Consider the following 24,535-nt stretch of genomic DNA (forward strand, 5'->3'; position numbering starts at 1 on the left):
CGTTTGTGCGCTATGAAGTCAAATCATTCTTCTTCTACGATCACAGCGGCAGCCATGTCTCCCGACAGACGCCGGTTGCCGCCATCTGCTGGTCATCAGTGAGAACTGTCTGTGAAGAAAATTACGTTCCCTAGTTACTCATTATATGTGTAATCGGTATTACAACATCTCTTGAAACACACGAAATATACATTAATTTGCATGTATATCTAAAGTGCAGTTGTGTCATGAACAAAATTTGACATGTGCAGGTGCAAACCAGTCCAGGTAATTCTAAGAAATGATATATAACATAACGGTGTAATATAGTTGCTGTCATTATACACATACAAGAGGACACATGCACTTTAAAGTGAAGCTCCTATGAAAGATTACAGTTATTTATTTTAATGTGATTTAGTATAGGAAGAAGCTGGTGGTTGATAGAAGGACACTCTACAACTGCAGACCCCTGATCTACTTTTTGTATAAGTTTTTTGATGATACATTTCATTATTTTTGTGACTCTCCTGAGTTATAATTAAGTAGCTGGTAAACAGATTGTCTTGAAGAAATGAGAATCGCTTATAAACAATAAAGAAACCAAACAATACATTTTAAAATTGAAATGTCACAGTTTAAAAAAATCGTCACTCAAAACCAAGAAATTACCTGAAATTGATCTAAAGCAGTTGCAATTGAATGTTGTGAGGGTAGATCAGGATAAAGTAAGTAAGTAAGAAATATTTGTAGAGCGCTTTTCTAGACCAGGGTCACAAAGGAGTGAAAAAAAATATTGTTAAATTATTATTTCATGGTGTTTTTTTAATCTCATATTAAAGACATTTCTCCAATTTATTTTATTGGGTAATAAATATTTACTTTATAAATTCCTAAAACAAAAACATTATAGTCATAATTAACTGAATACATACAAAATAAGTTTGTTAGTTTCTACATGATCTTTGATCTCGTGAGGGCCACGTGAATACATTCAAAGGGCCGTCTGTGGCCCCCGGGTTTGACTTTACCCAGGTCTGATCTTAAGTCACACAATGATAATAGCTCAGCTTCTCTGTGGTTAATCTAATTTCCAGTTGTATGAAGTCTTGAATCTAACAATGTGCACGCTAGTGAATCCCAGACAGACGAGTCTGAGCTGTCACTGATACAGCAGGAATCTTCTGAGCCTGCTAGGAAGGGGAAGATGTGAGAGGAGGTGCAGCCTGTCGCGCCCGACACATTTCCTAATGCTCTGACGACACAGTTGGCTCAGCAATCTTGGCGTAGCTGTTGAAGAAAGAAAACATGTCATGTGGAATAAGAGCTATAGGATTGTCTCACAGTCAGAAGAAAATATCAGTATGTTATATTTCAGGATCAAAGTCTGAGCTTTAGATCAATAACTTGCCTTCATACAGCAGCAGGAATCCTTCTGTTATACTGCTGGGTGGAGCCACGTCCACCGGCCTCTGAAACTCCACGTTTCTGGCGTTGATGTCGGCGCCAAAATCCAGCAGGACCTTGACCACTGCTGTGCAGTCTTTCTCTGCAGCTGCATGAAGAGGAGAGTCCAGGGATTTACCTTTTTGTACATCAGCTCCTGTAGATCGACAGAAGAGGGAATCAGAGCCTGAATGAAATCATTTAAAACCAGAAGCTAATATGTAGAATGTTAAAAGAGGGTAAAGAGGGAAAGTTTAACATCGTGTCAGTGGCATTACCATCTCTTTGACATGTTAATGCAACATTTTCTACTTACAGTATATCAAAATGGAAATTATATGATAAACTTAAGGCTGATTCCCACACTACCTGTTTGATAATGTACTCTTGTTCAGATTATCTGCTCGGCTGTATATTTTTGTAGGCAACATAAAACATGAGTGAAAACATGAGTTCAGCCAATCAGCAGGGAGATTGGCTGAACACATACAGATGCACACACACACATACAGATGCACACATACAGATGTAGACACACACATACAGATGCAAACTCATGCAGATGAACACACATGCATACAGATGCGCACACACACATACAAACACACATCAATAAAGACGCACACAAACAATAAGATGCCACATACAGATGTACACATATAAATGCACACATACAGATGAACACACACACATACAGATGCAAACTCATGCAGATGAACACACACGCATACAGATGCGCACACACACATACAAACACACATCAATAAAGACGCACACAAACAATAAGATGCCACATACAGATGTTCACATATAAATGCACACATACAGATGTACACATACACATACAGATGCAGACACACAGATGCAAATGTATAGCGATGAACACACACACATACAGATGCACACACATACAAACACACACCAATACAGATGCACACACACATACAAACACAATAATACAGATGCACACACACACATACAGATGCACACACACCTAAAGATGCGCATGCTTACAGATGCGCATGCTTACAGATGCACAAACACACATACAGATCAACACACACCTACAGATGCACACACATACGGATGCACACACACCTACAGATGCGCATGCTTACAGATGCACACACAAATACAACCACACTAATACAGATGCACACACACACATACAGATGCAGACACACCTACAGATGCACACACATACAGATGCACACACACTTACAGATGCACACACATATAAACACCTAATATAGATTCATACACACATACAACCACACTAATACAGATGCACACACACACATACAGATGCAGACACACCTACAGATGCACACACATACAGATGCACACACACTTACAGATGCACACACATATAAACACCTAATATAGATTCATACACACATACAAACACACTAATACAGATGCACACACACACACACACACACAGATGCACACACATTCGTTTTGAGCTTGCTATTTAAGTATGTGAAATGGATGATTTCAAGAGTACTTTTTAAACCAAACATCCTTGGAATATTTCAGAATTTAAGAGTGGCTTAAATAAAATATAATCCACAGTTCCCTCTTAACATTGTGCAAGTCTAACGATGGATAAAAAAAGGTTTTTTTAAACGAGGTTTCTCCTGCCAATGTTGTTAAACCAATTGTCAACTCCAAGGAAATAGGCTCGTTCTACCATTCATTTAATTTTTTTCTTAACTTGGAGTGGTCAAATTCTAAAAAAAACATAGATATGCGTTTTTGAGGTTCAAATATTAGCAGAAAGTGTTTGTCTACTCTTGTGAAAAAGATGAAGATCAAAACACGTTCTTAGATTACATTCTGCTGTAGTACAATATATAACTGTACACATATATTTCTTTGTCATGTTCACAATAGTTAAAACATATACAAACAACAAATAATTTTCGTGTATTTATATTTTTGTATTGTGTATTTATAAACAACGTAGATATAGACTTGGATTCCTATATTCGTTTTGCTTCTTCATTTATCATAATTGCGTTTAACTCCACTGGCCCTCCACTAGATGTCACTGTGTCATACACGCAATCCAACTCCATCCATAAACTGCATGAGCATGTTCTCTCAGAGCAGCAGTGGGACCTACCTTCCTTCAGCAGCTTCCTGGCACACTCCAGCTCCTGGCAGACGCAGGCGGTGTAGAGCGCCGTACCCAGGTGAGGAATGCCCAAGTCCACATCTGCCCCCCAGGTCACCAGAACCTCCACACAACCATGATGTCCTAAAAAGTAGCAGAGCATAAAGACAACACGTCACATCACTCTCTTGACACTGCCGAGCTTTCAGTTGCAGTCACACAGGACTTCTTGCTCTCTCGTGCTGCTCTGACAATATGAGTTTTACTGCACTGTGCAGAGCAGAGCTGGTGGATGACAGGGGGTGCATTAAATGGCCCACAAAAAACCCTACTGGGGATTGACATTTCTAAAAGAGTATTAGGACTGAGGTCTTTAAAAAAATTGGAGCGTCATTGCTTGATGTTTTTTAATAATTCAATAATTCAAATCCTTTAAAATGTGTTATATAGAAAAACTTACTTTACAACAGACATGTATAGAATTCCACAACATACCACACACTACGAATTTCTTTTATATTTCCCAGTAAAATATGAACTGTAGAAAGAGTTATCTCTTTCAAGCCTAATGTTCACGCTACCCTTTAACTTAATCACAGTACACACGCATACTTTGATCCTAAAATGTATGTTCTGATTTAAACCTAAACCTGTTTGGAGTTAAGAAAGAAACTATGCATTTTTGGGACCATGATCTGAGCAAAGATGAGTGATGATGTGCCTGTATGTCTTCTACTAAAAAAAAAATATTATTCAGTTATTCAAAATGTTTAGAAAATGTTTAAATACATGTAAAAATATAAAAATGGATGTTTGATTGAATCCAAGCAACTTGGGGCTGGAGTATATGTACTGATAACCCAGGGTGATGCAGCATATATTTGAATTCTATAATATATTTAAATATATATATATCATATTAAATATTGCTTTTAAGCATAAATCACGTACATCATATGTATCTGAACTTGCCCAAGGCACATCGAATTATCATTCATCCGTTTTATGGATTGATCCTGAACTAACTCCTACATCCTCCTGCGTATGCAAGTCTCCAATGTAAGCGGATGACTCAATGTTTATGCATATTTTAAATCTCAAATAATGACGTGATCCATAAATGAATTTTTAATCATATACATTCATTTTTTGTTCAGGTTTAAATTAATTTATTGAGGAACCATGTGTGCTTCACCATATCCTAAAAAAAACAGTTCTACCCATTACTATTTATCTAATGTATTGAAAAATTACTGAATACAAAATTCTACAAAGGGTTAGTATTGGCAACAACTGTTTCCTGTATATATATTTTTTTCATTTCTTTTTTTATTTCCTTTCTGTTTTGTTCCATGTTTCTGTTAACCTTGTCTGTATGAGGCAGGTGAGCACACGTATTTTGGATTTTGCCTTTTGTGGATTTTATTTATTAAATATAGTGCTAATGGCTCTTCTGCTTCTCTACACTTGTGACTCGAACACTACTATACTCAATACATCACAATACTGGTACTTGATACAATATAATCTTAATAGTATATTAATATATACTATGATATCAGAACATTAAGTTGAAACTATTTTAATAAAAACTCTAATACTGAAAAATCAAATGCAGTGTTACATACCCACACTTGTGAAAACATTTTTAACTGCACAACACAGTGCTATAAAAAGCAATATCTTTCTCTAACATCTTGACAGGAAAATGCGAATTGCAGTCTCAAAATGCTTCCAACTGTCTGCTTTAAATTGTGCAGGTATGTGTCATTTTGTCAGCCAAATTCCCTCCTTAGAACTAAACTGCAGGAAATGAAGTGCAAACTTTAGCGCAAACTACCACCAGCTAAATGTATTTTAAAGAACCAAAACTATCAATTGAATTGAAACAAATTCTATACCCATGTCTGATGATTCTAATATAATGATCAGATATGAAAATCATGATTCAGGCTTGTTGTATCTAATGTTACTTGTTCATGTTGAGTTAGTCAGCAAGACAGTTATTGTTCATTGTTGAGCACTATTACAGCACAAAACAAAATGTTTCTTTAAGTTATATCACTAGCAGTAGATGGTGTCAATCAAACCTTTGCAGGAACCAAAGATTGCAAGGCAATTTCCCAAATTAATTTAAGTTAAATTATTTGCTGTTTTTGGAGGTAAGACAGGCTAAGTTAAGCTTAACCTTCTCACCAACACATACTGGATAAGAAAACGGTTCAAAGAAGGAATTATATTTGAATAGAAATGTCTAATGTAATCCTATACTTTTCTGATTCTAATGTGAAAATTACAACATTGTATAACTGTGTATCAAAACATTCAATATTTTCCAATATTCAAATACATCTGAAATGTAGTATATCTTGTCTGTAACAGGCTGGTAAAGATGAATTCATCTGCAGTGGGAAAATCACTTCTGAGTTACAATAAAAGGGATTCATTGAGATTCATGCCTGAGGAAATATTTCTCGCAGGTCATATGTGTCTTACATAACATGAATATAATATAATATAGAATAAAACGTATGTAAATCGTCCAGTTATAAATTATATGTGAATAGTTCAGTAAATACCTTTGCTGGTGGCCTCATGTATAGGCGAAGGACGGTACACCAGGCTCTGTGGTTTTGCTCCATTTTCCAAAAGTATCTCTGTGCATGCAACACTGCCTACTGTGCAAGCGTTGAATAGTGGGGTGGCACCATCAATTGTTGAAGCATTGACCTGTAAACACATTCTCGTTGTTATTTTTAGGCCAGTTTAACCACGCAAGTGGACTAATGGCAACTGCCCCGGGGAACAACAAACTAATAGCTCCGCAGTGACGCTGAAGGCCGCGTCCTGCATCATTCATTTGTCGCCCACGCTGTGACTTCCCCAACCGAAGAAATTGTGTTCGACCTCTGCGGCGTGGCAATATCAAAATGGGTCACAAGGGTCAAGAAGTAGCTTACATTTGCGCCCGCGTCGATGAGAGCTCTCGCACAAGCAACATGGTCTCCGAGACAGGCCTCGTGAAGGGGTGTCCCTCGGTCTATGGTAAGGACATTCACATTGTGACCCTGAAATACAGAGCATTTTAAAATAGGTTGGAGCACCTCGGTACCAACAGCAGTCTCCCTTCGAATAATTCAACCTTTTCCCTTGTTGTTAATGTTATACTTTAACCTCAATTAATAAAGTTTCTTGAACCTTACCAGTTGGCCACCCTGTATTGTTACGCACCGGTGAAGTATTTCCGAAGACAGAAAAATCAAGTTTAAGTAAGTAACTCTTGACTTCTTGCCAGGAGCATATTTTTCCAACACACTGGCTGCTTTGTTGCTATTTATACTCGCTGACCTGACTCGCAGCAGAAAAAACTGGAGGGCAAACTACTCCATGTCAACACCTGGAGCGTCATGCGACCTTTGACAGTCTCTTTCGGTGAAACCGGACAGAAATTTGAGTGTGAAGCATACACACAACCACACATTATCCTCTCACTCTCTCGGGGCACAGATGTGGACACATTTGCCTATGTTTTAGAGAATTTACTGGATTTTGTCTCGTTTAAATTGTTCCACATCAAAGGAAGATATGTGGAGTCAAATTTGTAAATAATCAGTTGGATGGTTTTGGATGGACACACACATTTACATATACCATAAACAAAGGTAACATTTTGACTTTTTATTTATTTTTTGGGGGCTGTGCTACATCATTTTGAGTTTAAAATGTATTCTTACTTTAAAGCCAGAAGCTCTGTGTCACATTTTAAACTTTAGTTTAAGCCAAATTTAGTTAAAAAAAACTTCAATATGAAACATAAATCTTTAGTCCTGAAAGGATGATAACATCAATCCCCAAATGATTGTAATTTTGAATCTTTTTTTGCATTATTCAGCACATATACAGCAGACATTTCATTCAAATGTACTCAAGCTTATTACACTTTTGAAATATCTTCGTTCTCCTTAAATGCTTTGCTTCAACATCAAATGTATATTCTCTCTATAAACAGTATATATTCATGCATGTTCCACTGACAGTGATTATTTTTACTCCATTCATGATACAAACATTGACATAACTCGCCAAGTGATAGATTATCATCAAAATTGACTTCAATATTTGTCTACATTTATTCAAATCAGTGAGTCATTGTGTAAATTATGTGTTTACTAGTTATTGATGTATTTATTGGTCTAGGTGTCTGTCTCTCTTTCCACTTGTTTTGGTGTTGGTCTTGGTCCTTGCAGTGCTACTGGTCTTGTCTTGGTCCTCTTACGCTCAGCTTCAGAAGTGACTTGATCTGAACTGAGAGAATCTTCACTACAAACATTCTACTATCTAGGCTGCTGGATCAGGAGCCATAGCTCACTTCACAGTGTTTCGCTTCTTGCTCATTGTTGAATAGCTGGGATCTCTTTTTCCTTAATCAACTATAGTCTTACTTCAACTGTAAAATGTCTTCAGATAACTTTGTTATGATAAGACACTTTAAATAAAATTGAATTGGATTGAATTGAATTGAATCAGAAACCTGGATCAGACCTCCACCAGCTCCTTTGAAGGTATAGAAAAGTGTTCCTTGGCTAGGACCTGATTGGTACCAACACCTACTTTCTGCAATTAATTCCCATTCACAATATTTGTGATTTCTAATTCTGTCCCACAATATATGTCAAATTGGACATTTAAATTTACATAAAAAGCATGTGTTTTTCCGCAAAGTAGAAGTTGCCTCAAGATGAATTCAAACTTGAGACTTTCTTGCATCACTGTGCTGCCCAATGTAGAGCAATACTAATGTTTTCTTTAAAGAAACTCAGTTTTAAGGTAAAAAGAAGCTTTAATATGACCGTGATACATTTATTAAAAAACCACAATGATTCATTTTTGCCAAGAACATAATATTATTTTACTTCACATCAATTACCTGTAATATAAGTGTCCTGAGGGCCAGGAGGCGACCCTGGCTAGCTGCATCATGAAGGGGGGAGCGGTCTGCCCATGGTGCTGCAATAGAAGAAATAAAATCATGTCCTTGCTCGGCTCTATTCATGTTCAGCTTTTTTATCCACCATTATTGGAAAAAGCACACAGAAGACAGAGAAAAACACTTGAAAACATGCCTGATATAAATCTGAAGGAAAACAATGTTTGCGCAACGCAGCTACTTATGTGCTAACTAAGTGATCACGCTTAACATTCATGACTGATAACAATTGGACTTGATAATTGTAGAAACGACTCTGCAGCACCTGCTCGATGAGCATTGTTGCGTACCACTTTGCTTAATGGTGCGCTTTGTGTACATTAAGTGCCAATGATGGAATAAGTAACAAGAATGCTTCAGTCTTTTCACACAGTAAAGCTGATTGAACTTAATGTTAGACATTGGCAAAGAAAATGCACTTGAACGGAAGACGTTTCATATGCAGACCTTTAATAAATGTCATCCATACAGGGTTAGTACAGAGAAGAGTAAAAACCATTGTGAAAGTGAAGGTTTTTCATTCTGTTTTTTACTTGATGAATATGTCCTCCAAACGTTATTCTTGCATAAAGATATTACATCATCTTGTCATGACTCGCCTTGTTTGCTGCCTTGTTTCACCTGCTCTGTTGGAGTCTGCGAGTCATTCTGCCTTCATAACCACCGGATGTCCCATGGCCCGGCATCAGCTCGTTCACTTTTCTGCATTGTATGGCTTTGACTCTCCTTCTTTCCTCATTGGTTTGCTGATCTCCCGGGTTTTTGATTTTGGATACTTTAATTATTCCTACCTCTATTTCGGTTTTTCGTGAGTTTTACGTTGTTTATCGACTCATTTTATATGTTCCCTCTTTTAGTGGTTTGTGCATATTGACCCCACGCTGTTCCGGAATATTGCCAGTTTTTATTTGGATAATGTAAACATGTGGAGAAATGAGTCAGTATTCGTTTGCATTTTTAGTACTATTTTTTTGTTTGAACCTGGGAGTGTAATCTTAATACAATTGTATTTCTATTTTTTAATTGTTGCTTTGTATATTGCCTCTTACACCTGGGTCTCTTTGATAATATTTTATGAAAATAATTTGTAACACTAAACTCATATATATTCACTCATACACAGAGGTTGCATTCCAGACGTTACCATCATTATTGTGATCGTCATCCATTGTCCCCTTATCTAACAGATAATCATCTTTACATTTCGCTGAAAGCTTTTTTTTCTCTCTCCTGGACAGTGTAATTTGAAATATGAATGGACCGAACTACAGACATCAAACAGATTCCCTCAAACAAGGACGGCCATATCTACAGGGCTGTGACTAATACACTAAGCTCAGCTAATTAGCATTCCATTGGGTTCCCCCCCCCCCTTTAAATTAAACATCCCGTTGAATTATAGCTACAGATTATGCTGTCGCCATGGTCTCTATTCCTTTCCTGAGGAAAAAAAAAAAAAAGCCGGCGACAGTTTGTTGTGGCGGCTGTCTAAGAGTTAAAGGGTGCATCGCATAGCTGGGAATGGAAACTAGGGCAGGATGTAGGAAGAGGAGGGGGCAACGGGGGGGTATCATGACTCTGTTCTATAAATACATAAGAGGAAAAAGTGCTACCAGCCTAAAGCTTCATGGTTTAATATTGAATGTACATATCAGGATTTATGTGAAGATATTAGGCTAATTAGAGAAATCACTCTTGTCTGGATTCGTGGAAATGAAACAAATGGTTCTCATGCTGAATTTACATTGTTATGTCACAAGAAAAACGTGTTTCTACGTAATGGAGGTTCGGGATTTATATTTCCAAATACTGACCAGTCATATGTCAACATGACCTATCTTTACAGATGTAAACCCAAGTCATATTGTATCTCCATCAATAACAAGAGTGTAGTAGTAAATGAGACGCAGACTATTCTGGTATTACTCACAGTGTCGCTGGTTATGATCATAGAACTCTGCAGATATCCTTGCTGCCTCTTTGCGGTTCCCACGTACGACGTAGAAATATGCCAGCAGGTTGAGGGAGATCTTAACGAAAAGTTTAAAGCAAAACAGTGCCAAGATGCTGAGGTAAACGTTGGACAACTGGGCCGCGAAGGGCTTGCTTGTGAGCTCCCCTGTAGGGTCTGACATTTCCTCCAGCAAACCTCGCAGAGGGGCCTTTCCTCCCGATAAAGACAGGATCAGATGCCACTTGAACTTTTTTTTTCCGCCTGGTGAGCTGAGAGCTTGGCTCGTCCGGACAAAAGTTTACTGCGGCTGCTACTGTGCCCAGGAGCAAACTACTGCTCTGTTATGACACAATGTGTGTGTGTGGGTGTGTTCACTCCATCATACTTACATTTTTATTTACAATAGGTCGAGTTAGAGCAGCAACAAATGTGAAACAAACTTATTTTTATTTCTAAATTCTACTCAGGATTTATATTATTTTTCAATCTAATGACATTTTCTTTTAACTTTGAAGCGTTTCGTATGATTATGTAACTGGGCAGATTAAACCTAAGATTGTGTGTGGTTTGGTTTAAAAAAAAAAAATGTTTTAAAGATAAGAGATGTGAGACATTGCAACATAGCAGAAAGCACACAGAATTAAAAAAGGATGGAAAAAATTGCAAATGTATTCTGTATTCTCGATGAATGCTGGACAGGTTTCTCACCTGCCTGAACCCAACAGTTCCGTCTCCAGCAGGCACCTCAAAACCAGACTTCCTGAGAAGTTTTTTCAATCTCTTCCTATCGGCGGTCGAGATGCAGCAGCCTCTTGCACACTAAGAGCCTAGATAAGCAACTCTCCTCTTCTTCGCCCACTTTTTATTCAGAGTGACCAAACTGAGCTGACAGTCCAGTTTGTCATTGACCTTACCGGCTACCTGTTGGAGCTTTTTTTGGTCAGAAAATGTTCACAAGATAAATGTTAAAGCAACTCTATAGATTAAACAAATATCTGACTTGAGTTTTTTTGGGGGATTTTTAGATTCAAAAACTGTCTGGGCCAACGTAACTTTACTACTTATCTTGCCATGCTTTAGTTCTAGTTTATGATTGTAATCACTTAATGTTCACTATTCATAATATGGTTGTAATCTTGACTCACTTTAGTGAGTGATGATTCAGCAATATACTCATGTATAACCATCATACACAATACAACTATGATAAAGCAGTAATTATCCTTATATATTTGTTATATGAAAACATTTATCATATTTCAGAATCAGAAACTTGTATTGCCAGTGTTGCAAACACAACATAGGATTTTTTTTGTGGTTAAAGTAGAAAATAAAATAATGAAAAAAGATAACACAAAACTTATGCAATAGAAAAAACAGAACAGAAGCAACATGAACAACAACAGGCATTTGAATATTTTCATTATTTATTTTGATGCGATTGTATATATATATATATATATATATATATATATATATATATATATATATATATATATATATATATATATATCGAAGATTTGGTGGTTATTTTTGTTTATAATAATTATGTTTATTATTAGAAACTTAGAGTGCAACTGCAACCCATTACCTGGCTTTCATTCATGTCTGGAATATATATTATTTTTAAACTACAATAAAAAAACATACAAACAATAAAGCAGAGTCTGAAAAGTAGAATGTATAAATAAAACCTATTTAACCTTTTTTACTTATCCATTCCTAATTCTATAATTTTAATTTACAATTTATCTCCATCTAATGTTTTTTTTACTCGGCATATATTATGTAACGTATTATTTTATAATTATATTTGAATAAATACAAACTTTTCCGGTGCTCCGTATCGCATCTGCGCATGCGCATGAGAGACTCCTGTCTAACTTGCAAAGCGAAACTTCCCGATTCATTCTATTCATTTATTCGAACCTTCGACCCTTATTTTTCATTTTTTTTATACAAACATGCAAGGTTACCAGCTGGTCATACTTATTTTAGCGACTTTCTCCTCTTATATTTTCAGCCTCTGCGCTACGGAGGAGAACCGAACCGAGTTTAGTGGATCTTTCAGCGAGTTCTGCTGTAACAAGGATGTCTCCCGCCGTCGTCTCTGTCTTCAGGTATGAATGAAACTGAAGTTCAGTAAAACAAGGATGTTTGACTGGGAAACTCGGTCCAATGGCGGCGTTTAAATGACTTTAAAATTGGTTCCGTTCTGGCGTGACGCCCCGGTGACAGGTGCACAGATTGTTCTACCATAAACGACTGTACAAAATAAAAGTTGTTTTTTCAGGATCTTGAAATTAAAATTGTATTATGAAGTATATTAAAATGTTTTTAGAAAATATGCTAAACATATGAAAGCTGTCTACAAATAATACAATAAATCTCTTATCTAATCTACTGATTTACTCTTCAGTTTTTACCCGTAAGATTGAATCTAAGATCTAAATAAATAGAATTAAAGATGGAGACGACTAATGTGAACTGCAAGAAGAGAGATGGCGACAGTTCTACATCCAAGAACATGGGGGACTAGTTCCCTGATAGATTCTTTTTTAAAGTAGGGATTATTTTCACGTAACAGGCTTTGAGATGAGTCAGATAAATGGGTTCCTTAGTTGGTGTTCCTCTTTTCAAAGAAGCTGTCCAAAGATGTTATTTTTTAATTATTTGAAAATAATTTAGTTTAGTTTGTGGCCTTATTTAACATAGCATAATGTACCATGTGACAAATATGTCTAGTCGATGAATCGAAAGGCACAGTTGAATGTTACGTCTGATTAGAATACTTTTGTTTTTCAAAATAAAAGACTGTTTACGCCTTAATAATCACTATAACAGAAATTATAAAACTATTTTTTGTATAGACTGAGTAACAAATGCCACTCAGACTGTCAGCAGGGCTGCGACCCCGTGGCTTGAAACCTCTGGATAACATTATCTGCAGATGGTCACATCTGGAAGAGAGGGTTGTAAATGTGAGATGGTCCCACGAGAAGCTGTTATCAGGCCGCATGTGCCAGCGATCTATAGAATGACGCTAATGACTAGAAAGAGAAAGACAGTGAAGGCAGAGCCCAATTATTAAATAGTGAATGCTGCAGCAGAAAGAACATTCAAAATTCAGAGGGAAATTAATAAAAGGCCTTGAACAGTAAAAGGAGAACAAAACAGAGAGGTAGGAGGGTACAGCAACACTGCCATGGGGAACTGCAAAGAAAGGTTGGAAAACGGAAAAGGAAAGAAAGGGTGTAAAGAGGACTTGTTGGTAGAACGATAAGATGCAGGTGAGTTTCAAGAAAAAGAAAGAGAGCTACCTAAGGCTCAGACAGTGGCTAATAGAGAGTTCTATAAGTGGCTGCAAAGAAGATGAGAAAAGTGTATTGAGGAAAGCGAGGAAGAAAGAGAAAGTAGTTGGCTTGACAACCTTGCAGTTGAGGTCAGGAAGCGTGTAGGAACGAGAGCGGTACATTTTCTGACCAGAGAAAATGCTGAATAGGATAACATATACCTTTATTCTTCCCACGTTGGTGGAATTTAAGAGGAGTGGAAGAAAAAATATCTAAAGGTTTTTTTTTTTCACAAAATAAGGGAGATTAGTAAGTGTAGAAACGCCAGAGGGAATACATTTTTGAAGCTGTGGGTAAGAGTTGTTGTGGCCAGTCTAAGAGGTAACCATCATGTTTGCGCCACAGATCCGTAGTCGATGAGGTTGATGGAGAGTACAGAGAAGATTAGAAGTTGCTTTGTAGTTCTCAAGAGAGTCTTTAACAGTTCCCACACAGGAAGCATTTTACCTCTTTGTTGTTTCTTATGATGCTGGACAGTCAAGAACAGTGATGAGTCTCCTTGGAACGTGATGTTTGCTGACGAATACAGTGTAGTAATATGAGTTGAATGGAGAAATTGAAGAGGTGGGGTCACAATACTATGGTGGTGACGGTGTCATTTATAATCCCTACCGGCAAATTCCTTACTTGTCTGTAGGCATTGTTTAGTTTCCTGATGTTCTCTCAAAGACTGAAGTTTAAATAAGCACATATGAGTCTGACATAGTAAGGTACACAATTCTTGAGCTGAAACTACTGGGATTGAAACAAGACTAGTAAGACTATAGCTAGCACCATTGCATCACAGCAAGAAGGTTGTAGGTTCACTCCCTGGTTGAGGGTATGGTAACTTGCGACTTTTCCTTCTCTCGCTCGAAAGATGCTTGGATTGGCTTCAGCATCAATGAATGGGTGAACACTTCAACTCTGTAATTAAAATAAATTAATTTAAAGAAATCCTTGAGAACCTTGCAAGAGATAGACGTGAAGACAAGTCCAGAATTGCATTTAAATCAGATTGAAGATGTTAAAAGATATACACCACCCTGGAATTTCTTCAACTTTGACTTTAAAGTTCAGAGCCTATCATCACATCTTGGAAGTCAGGGTGGCGTAGGATTAAGGCGCCTAACTCTACTTTGTTGTTGTCATGGATTTCTAGGATGGCAGTATCTGTTGATTTGCGAGATTTGGGACACACCGCCCTATAACAATGCACCGATCCATGCGGATCACCAACGTTATTTAATAATCATGATTGAACAAATTGGGGTTTTGCATGTTGAGACAAACCTAATTCAGATGTATGGGAATTAGACACAGGGTTTTGTATTGCATTTTTAAAAATCAAAATACAGTTGGAAACTCCACAGAATCCTTTGGGTGCACAACCAAAAAAAAAAAAAGGAAGGTGAACGAGAGAGCTTTTGCACCTGCAACAGTATTTTGAGCTTTTCAGTTGGGCACTTTGTTAAAGTTAATGAAATAATCATTTACCTGAATCATGCAAGACTGCAGAAGACGTAGTGATGAGCAATGTGCCCCAGAGCAAAGCAGAGAAGCGTCAAACATTGAATGGCTGGTGGGAACACACATCTACATTTGTACTGGAAGTCAGATCGGAACAACCCAGAGTGATCTGTCAACCAAATCAACAAATTTCTTTATCATTTAGTCATATGAGCGTAATAATCATTGTATCAGATAAATGTGGAATTCTTGAGAGGGTACAAACAGGATGGGACCCAAGGCATTGTGTAAGAGAATTCAGGCAAGATAAGCGGCTACAATTTGGATCCAATCGAATGGAAAAATCAAAAGTAAAGAGAATAGTTATTGTGAACAACTCGTAGAAATCTCACCACACACTAGACACAAGAGTCAGACAAAGGTTTTCAATTTTCTTTCAGTTTCATTCTTGTATTTCGGATCCTTTGCTTGTTGTTCCTGTGGTCATGTTTATCATACTTTTATGTTTTTCCACAACAAGAAAAAAAAAAAAAATCAATTTTACATTTTGTTTCCAATTATCTTTAAATCCTTCTGTCTACTGACTGTTGTTGTTCCAGAATGCAACAGCGCGTCACGCATACCTGAACTCATTTTCCAAAGCACCACAGTCGGCTCAGTACGGCATCAACAAATTCTCCTACCTCACACCGGAGGAATTCCGAGGTGGGCACAGACATGGTCTATTAATATCTCTGATTTTAAATTGTGCACATATTTAGTTGGGACTGTTGGTCAGTAGGAAGTGGAACTCTACCATTATATTCTTGCTAATATTAGTATGTGCTAAGGTCATGTCAATGATAAAAACAAATTGCTAAATTGAGTTTTTTTTCATTTGTTTCAAAAGATGTCTACCTGTCGACTATCAACGACAGCGCCCCCCTCTTCTCTGGTCCAAAGGCTAAAGGCCTGCCGGACAGATTTGACTGGAGGGACAGATCAGCCGTGGCTCCAGTCCAGAACCAACAAGCAGTGAGTCAAAACACTAGTCGGGGGAAACTAGTGTTTTTTACTTTTACTGTAATTGGAGACATATTCACAAATTGTATGGGTATGAAAAGGATCTTGCATTGTATTGTTACGGTCTGAAAACGTCACACTTTAAGATGTGTTTACAGTCTTTATAGCTGCAAGCATTGATGTCAATTTAATCTCAAGTTAAAGAAGCCTCACTATCATTGGATAGATGTTGTTCAAGGTGTGTCAGATAAGGTAAGGTAAGATAGAACTTTATTGATCCCTCAGGAGGTCTCCTTCGGGAAATTGTTTTTTCCAATAGCCACAGCAAATACAGCAATTTTCCATAAAAAATAAATCTAAATAAAATAAGAACAAGAACAAAGAGAAATAAAGAGAAAGAACAATATGATACAATCTAAGTCTAAAGATAAAGATAAAGAACATAGATCAAAGAAAAATAAAAAAGACAAAGGCTACAACGAGTAACATAGAACAGAACATCCAGATGCTTTTACTCCACTCCTGCCCCCGAACTCAGAATTGTACAATTTAATAGACCGAGGAATGAATGAGTCCTTGAGTCTATTCTACTTGAGCAAGGCTAACTGAAAAAAAAGGAAAAAACGTTTAGTTATTAATAATCAATACTTTTCTTTTAATTCCTTTTGTTCAGTTGGACATGAAATGTATATCACTGTCATTCAGTAACGACACACTCAATAGAAATGGTTCACCACAGGATGACTCTCACAAAGACCTTGTGGTATTACTGTTCTCTCTCTTTCCATTCTGATTTTGGGGATGTGAAGTCTGCTATTTTAAGGGTGCAATGCAAACTTTTCCTTTAAAATAGAGTTGCAGAGTGTGACAATGTGTCCTGGGGACACCAGCAGGGAGATCTGTAGCTTGTCGCTTGTCCTGGCTGAAGATTCACAGACTACCCCTCTTGTCTTTTATCTCTTTAGTCCGTTAAACAGCCGCTGGGGGTAATATTTCCACTGTAACTCCAGTCCGGAGGGAGACTAAGGCAGCACACACAAAAATACATATTGTATTCTGTTGAATCCAGGTAAAGCTGCACGCTCCAGGGAGATTCTGTGCACCACAAAATCTCCTCTGCTGCAGGCTTTTTAACCTGCAGTTCTTTGTCTGTGGATCTGTGTGAACGGTCTCACCACAGAGGTATAGCAGCTGGGTAGACATTGTAAAAATAAATTTCAGCTTCAGACCAAGACAAAAGCTTCAAGCAACTTTAGCCGCCAGCTGATCTAATTCTTTATGACTTGTTTTATGAGCGTGTAATTGTTTCAAAATACAGCAGATGTTCCAGATATGTCGGCGCGCTCCGTTCATCTACAGTCGAGGCAATCGTGACTGATTCCAGCTTCCGTATTGATTTTAAGTAACTGAGAAACATGAAATTGGATTTCTTCTCCGTGGACTCAGGTTTTCATCACGTTGATGAGAATTTATGCTGAGCAAGTGAACTGAGCAGATTGTCTGTGCAAGTGTTTCTCAGGAAATAATCTCCTGTTAGGGTTCACATATAATCCATCAAAGAAAGAAGACATGCTGGGAAAATAACTAGTTGCATATGTTGCCAGTCTTGATATATTTATGAGCGTGCTCCTTATACTTATATTTATCAGATTTTCCTTATGAGGCGCGATCTTTCGTCAGTAGATGGCAGCATAAAGCAAAGTTCTCCCGCTATTGACAATGCCTAAAACGCTGGTTGAGAATTTTGCATTCATTTACGATCTACTACTTATTACAAGTAAAATACTCCTAAATATGTCCCATTGTTTAGAAATATGTTGTTTATTTTTACATGGGAAGATATTGATAGTAACATAAGTGAAAAATCTGTTTATTCACAAATGAAACGGTGACCAAGTTCTTGAGTAAAATAAAACACCAGAGAATATAAGTGCTAGATGTCCATTTATATTTAATATATTAAGACTAAAATACAAATATTCTATTGATTAAGATTCATTGGTTGAACAGCCTGAAATGGAATCGAATTTGGAATTCCATTTCTAGACATTGGGAATATGTAAAATGGAAAAAGAACATAATCCTTGAACTTTTTTTGTTTATGTTATGACCTTTAATGGCTTTTTTTTTCCGTTTCATGAAAGTCATGGAAAAATCATTGAAAATCATTGGTGATAATTGTAAAAAGAAAAAGAAGATCACCCTCTTAAATCTACACAGTAATCACTGATTAAATCAGACCTGATTAAAGTTTTTTAGAAATAAATCTAGTTTTCTTAATTATGCACCAATCCTCCAACATGGCTTTGAATTCTTTATTACTTTGCTGAAAGGAAAGTATTCAGTTATGGATGGCCACCCCGATTGTCTTCTTAAGCCTTTCATTGTGCTGTGACGAGAAAAAAGCTTTTTTTCATATTCATCCTGATGGAAAAAAATTTGCAACTTTGAGTCCACAGTGTTGAACTCCTATTATCAATTTAGAAGAAAATTTAACAAAGAACATTTTCATAGTGAGGAACATTTCTTCGTATGATAGAAATGTTCAAAGAAATACAAACACAGACATCTTCAAACTCTGGTTGTGATTTGAAACTGGTCCATAACCAGTGGGGATAAATTACCTGCAACAATACAGTCTCTTAAAAGGCACAATGTGGCATTGCCTCAATGGCATCAGTAGTAAAGAAAACATGTTTTTTTAGCCTTCAAAGGAGGAGCCAGGTTTTTTTTGGCAGAATTTCACCTAACAAATAAATACAACATAAATAACCTTGTTTTTTATTAGGTGCTATGTTTTTGCCAGACTTAAGCTTTTCAGTCTAACACGATTGTGGAATTAACTCTAAAAGTTTGTGGTGTATCCAAAATATTCTAAAATGATTAGTTTCTTTATCTTTGCCGCATTGAGATCCATTTAGTTCTTATCACTGCAGCCCACAAAAAATGTCTGAGGCTCCACGCTGATACCAGACAGAAGAGGAGACAAGTATCTTAACATTTTAACAATTTGTTACCTTCTTACAGTGTTCTGGCAGAGTGTGAATGTACAGAAACTTGTATCGTTATGATTCACCTTGCTGAACCATTTCAGTCACCTTGCCTGCAAGTGACATTCATCACTATATTTTTCATAACTCTAATCTCTTTCGTTTCAATAAATTAATCCAACAACGTGTTTAAAAGTGGAGCTGTATAGTGAATAATAAAATATTGACTAAATATATTCCTCTTTTTTCAAAAAACCATAAAAGTAAAAGGGGATTAAATAAACAGGAAATGTTTTTTTGGAAAATATAACATCAACCTAAGATAATAAAGGACACATTCTTAAATATTGAGCTTTGCAGTGTATATTTAAACGTGTACTCAATTAAGTATATTTGTGATTCAATATTCTGTAGATCAGAACAGAGAACTGTTATGAAAAACAAGGCAATGGCTCCACTTTAATTGAAAAGTGAAACATCCACCGATCTGCTATTTAAATAATGAAGTTATGAAAAATAACTCTGTCAATATTTTCAGTGTGGCAGCTGTTGGGCATTCAGTGTTGTTGGTGCGGTGCAGGCGGCAAATGCCATAGCAGGATCCCCACTGGAGGAGCTGAGTGTGCAGCAGCTTGTTGACTGCTCCGTCCTAAATCACGGCTGCAACGGAGGGTCCCCAACCAAGGCTCTAACATGGCTTCAGCAGGTATTTAGAATGTTTCATCCAATTTAATTATTTGAATTTTCATATTTGATATAGCAGGAGTACAAATGTAAGAGTGTCAGTATACAGGTTTCAAAAGTGTTCAATATAATCAGAGTCTCTATCCTGTACAGAAAATGTTATTTATGTTACCTGTTTACAATCATTCATCGCTGACTCATTTTAATACCGGTACAAAATTGTAGTAATTCTTCTTGCAACGAAAAAATTAGAATACCTTGAAATATATTTTCATTATTTAGAATAGGTTTGTAAATTCAGGTTGTGTGTGTTTAAGGGTTTCATCTGTTGGTTGCTGGGTGAAATCTAACATTTGGCATTGGTAAGAAATTGTGAATGATTTTGTATTTTACATGGGCATGAATAGATGCATATTAACGACGCTAAAATCTCAGTAATTACCGGTTAAAGTAACGACAAAACAACAATAAAAAATATTAATGCCAGATGTTCATTTATATGTAAAGTTTGAACACACTAAAAAGTAATATCATTTTAAATACCATTTCTAGACTTGTCACATGTCAAAACACATAAAAGATGGATTTTGATTTCACTTTTTTTTTTACAGCATAAATGGACCATTCAACTTTTTTTCATGTTTGACTTTAAACATTAATGGGTTCCTCATTCACTGATGTGTTAACACAGCAACGTCTTCGACACCTCTTTCAAAGCATGGAAGTGTCAGTTATATGGGTTTTTAGTGAATGACATGCCTCTTAAAAGCTTTTGCTTGTGTTGTGAGGTCATGAACTCTTCATGCGGCTGTTTTTGGTAGGTCTTTCAGCATCTTTTGAAAAGATTGAATTGTAGCATGAAAGTAGCATTTGGACCACTTGTTATTGTGATATTAACTCATATTCACAAGATAACATCTAAAGTGTGAAAACATTTTTCCTTGACTTTTTAACAATGTTCAAATTACTCATGTCTTTCCTCCTTAATAGATAAGGCAATGTGGCTGTGTTTAAAAAACAAGTGGACATTTCCTATTCAGATAACAAAATCCCTAAACTGAACTGTTTTTCATGCAGACCAGAGTGAAATTAGTGCTACAGTTGGAATATCCATACACGGGCAAGACGGGAATCTGCCGATTTTTCCCAGACTCACAGGCTGGTGTTATGTTGAGGAACTTTACTGCCCACGATTTCAGGTGAATAACATCTTGTTTCTATTTGCATTGGCTAATAATTACCATTTGAGTTTGGTCAGAGTGCGAGTGAGTGTTTTCCCCCATTATTTAATGTCTATTTACTTTTTGGGATTAAAGATTCACTAACTTTTCTCTTACGGATCGGAAACAACATTGTTGTTTTTAAAAAACAACAACATTATTATGTCAATTTCTATAATAAAATAAATTCAATTGCTGTGTAAAGTATGTCAGACCTCAGTCATACCTTTCCTATCACAAGTGACCCAAAAAGCAACACAAAATCTTACATTTTATGTTTTTTTATTCCTCCGTATATTAACATCTAACATAAACAACTAATCTTTCTGCTGCAACTATAGCTCAAACAACCCAAAACACCATCGTTATTTTAACATCTGTCACTCATACTGTACCACAACAACTACAACAACAGTTACAATTTCTGCAAAAACACAATGCTCCTTAACAACTGCAACACTGAGAAGGATTGTGTTTTGGTGCAAAATAACAAAAAACTTTCTAAATATAATTAAATGAAACTTTTACGAAACATGTATAGTGGGACAAAGAACAAATAACTTACATTTGGCAGTGTGAGTGGGTGCCAAAAAACAACAACATGGATAAGACTTCATCTAATACACCATACAATGAATTTACTAAAATAAACCTTAATGTGACTGTATTATGGCAATTTTTTGTTGTTGATCATTTTTCATTGTTTTAGGGTTTCTAGATAACTCTGGTCGCATGCCATGCTAAGACCGGTTCCCAAAAACTGGTTCCATTTCTAGGCATGGAAATCACTCTATTGTTAGTCACCAATGCTAACATTCATACACATTTAGAAATGTGTTAGAAATAAGTTCAGTGACAGAGCTGTACACTCTCTCAGTGGTTTTCTAGTTCAAATAAAATAAATTACAATTACCTTCAAACCTTAACTTCTACAAATCCGGTGCTTCTTTAGCTCCGATCGTATCTAGAGTTATAATGAGTACATCGCAAACAAAGAGTATACTTAACTAAAAACACAACACATACTAATATCTACCACTAATTCACCAATTACAGAAAACATCTTCTTTAACTGCAGATAAATTGATTTTTAAATCCATATGTGGTTAAATGCAAATATACCCCCAATTTAACAACAAAAGTTACAACTTCCGTAACAATAAAAAAAACATTATCTGTACGGCTACAAAATATCACAGAAGTCCTACCACAGCTAGTGACACACTTTCCAATTTCATCATGCTGGTTCTTCAAGAACATGAGATCACAGAATTTGTGAGGAAGAAAGTTGGAGGTACCATGTTCTTACATTCCAGGTAGACATCCCTGATTCAACATCTTTATTGTCACATTGTAACTTTTCAGAGATCACCAGTGTTTGGATCCTGAGAGGATTGTGTAGTCGTAAGAAAAGGAAAAGTAACTACGTTTTGTGAATGAATGATGTGGATGGAAAATGGGATTGGTGGAATGAGATGAGAGGGAACATGATGAAGGAAAACATGAACATGTGGTAGAAAAATAGGCCATATGTAAATGTTGGACTTAATTACTTCCATATCAGGCAGGGTGCAGTGCTCTAGCCCTTTCATTTAAAAGCCTCTGACTTTGTAGTTTAATCTACATGATAATGTCCTTAAAGCCATCACTCAAAGACCGGTTTTGTTTCGCTATCTCCTCTTTCATCCGTGTTCTCTTCCCAGCGGTCAAGAAGAGGCAATGATGGGTCAATTGGTGAGTCACGGCCCCTTGACTGCCATCGTGGACGCAGTGAGCTGGCAGGATTACCTGGGAGGAATCATCCAGCATCACTGCACCAGCCACTGGTCCAACCATGCAGTCCTGGTGGTTGGATACGACACCACAGGTACAGTGACTCACATTCCAGGCTAATAGACTTCATGTAAAGTGATGTGAAAACCCAACTCTCCTGACTTACTCACATGTTTTAAATGTTGAACTCTTCCTCTCCAAGATGCAGTAAGTCCCTTATCATGACCATGTTTTGAACGTATTACTTTATAAAGAAATCTCTGTGAACGAGAGGTCCATTATTTTGTTATGTTAAGTAAAGTAGAGGTCCAAGATCAATTTAAGAGACACTTAAATCAACACATTTAGTTGCCCAAACATCACTTCCCGCTCAGTGATGTTTGGAGAAAAGCAGCTACATTTAGCTTTTTCATGCGTTTTTATTAGGATTGTCAAAGAGGTGGAATAGATGAACAGTTTTTGTTGCTACAAGCTCTGCTGAATAAGAGACAGATTGAGTGTCTTAATGTTGACTGTTTTAATCCGAAATAAGGACCAAAATTAAACATATACACACATTTCTTACTAATGTTAAAAAAATATAGATAAAATATCAAATAAATAAGTGACACACTTAGAATTGCATCCGTGACTGTCCTTGCTCTTTAAACTTTTTCATAGATCAAAACCTCTGCGACGGCATTCGGCAAATGTTTATCTTTGTTCAGTATTAAAAGATTTGCCGATTAAGTCAATTTTGGATATTTATCGAGACTTTGTAAAGACAGGTCGGCATGTTGTGTGTATGTGTGTGTGAGTCACCGTGGCCCAAAGAAAGCCAGCAGAGCAAGGACAGACAGAGCCAGAACAATTTTAGCACCGCCTACAAGTACTTAGAATAAAAAAAAGTGGGAAGGTGAAAACTTCACACTGCGTTGCTAAAATTACCCACCAGGCTAATGGACGTTACTTTTGTCTGCTTGACCAGCCATGATGGAGTGAAGTGACTTGATGTGTGTCGACACAAAAAAGATACTTTCCGGTGATTACTTTTCCTCAAACCATTTTACCTTTTTCAAGTTTTCAAGTTAAAAGATGTATTTCAAATGTATATATATATATGTAACTTAAGTTAAATGAGGTCAGTGATGCAGTGAAATACTGATTATGTTGTCAGTATCTTCAGATACAGATTAATTTTCAATCTTTTAGGTGAGATTCCCTACTGGATTGTGCAGAACTCCTGGGGGTCCTCGTGGGGAAATGCTGGATATGTCTATATCAAAATCGGTGGGAATCTTTGCGGTAAGGAAAAAATATGTGTATGCAAATTAGATTATACATTGTTGGTTGTATTTCTCAAAACTTCAGTGATGTTTGCGTCACCATGGTCACCATCTTCTCTAGGATTAATCTATTCGTTCTTGTCTCTTCCCAGGCATTGCTGACTCAGTAGCAACTGTATTTCTGTGACTGGATCTTCCATTAGACAAACATGAATGTATAAATTATAGCTGTTATTGATATTCCAGACTGAATAAATCATTTATCCTGATGCTATTCTATTGGCGTTCTTCAAAATATCCTGCTTGACAAGGTG

The 24,535-nt window shown here is 36.7% G+C and overlaps 2 protein-coding genes across 2 annotated transcripts; one reads left to right on the forward strand and one right to left on the reverse strand.

Moving 5' to 3' along the window:
- Positions 1-18: 18 nt before the first annotated feature.
- On the reverse strand, positions 19-10,788 carry asb5a (ankyrin repeat and SOCS box containing 5a). The gene is made up of 7 exons (XM_087798744.1): positions 10,462-10,788; positions 8,472-8,551; positions 6,505-6,612; positions 6,124-6,274; positions 3,554-3,688; positions 1,391-1,582; positions 19-1,269 (listed from the first exon to the last, which is right to left on the reverse strand). The coding sequence occupies exons 1-7, from the start codon at positions 10,664-10,666 to the stop codon at positions 1,142-1,144; spliced, it is 999 nt and encodes a 332-aa protein (XP_087654870.1). The 5' UTR covers positions 10,667-10,788; the 3' UTR covers positions 19-1,141.
- A 1,594-nt stretch (positions 10,789-12,382) lies between these two features.
- ctso (cathepsin O) lies at positions 12,383-24,490 on the forward strand. The gene is made up of 8 exons (XM_087798745.1): positions 12,383-12,605; positions 15,887-15,992; positions 16,177-16,301; positions 19,818-19,985; positions 21,041-21,162; positions 22,887-23,050; positions 24,148-24,240; positions 24,374-24,490. Exons 1-8 carry the CDS (start codon positions 12,450-12,452, stop codon positions 24,406-24,408), a joined length of 969 nt encoding a protein of 322 aa, XP_087654871.1. The 5' UTR covers positions 12,383-12,449; the 3' UTR covers positions 24,409-24,490.
- Positions 24,491-24,535: the final 45 nt, after the last annotated feature.

The sequence above is a fragment of the Callionymus lyra genome, chromosome 9 (genome assembly GCF_982586985.1).
Source record: "Callionymus lyra chromosome 9, fCalLyr1.hap1.1, whole genome shotgun sequence".
Taxonomy (NCBI): domain Eukaryota; kingdom Metazoa; phylum Chordata; class Actinopteri; order Syngnathiformes; family Callionymidae; genus Callionymus; species Callionymus lyra.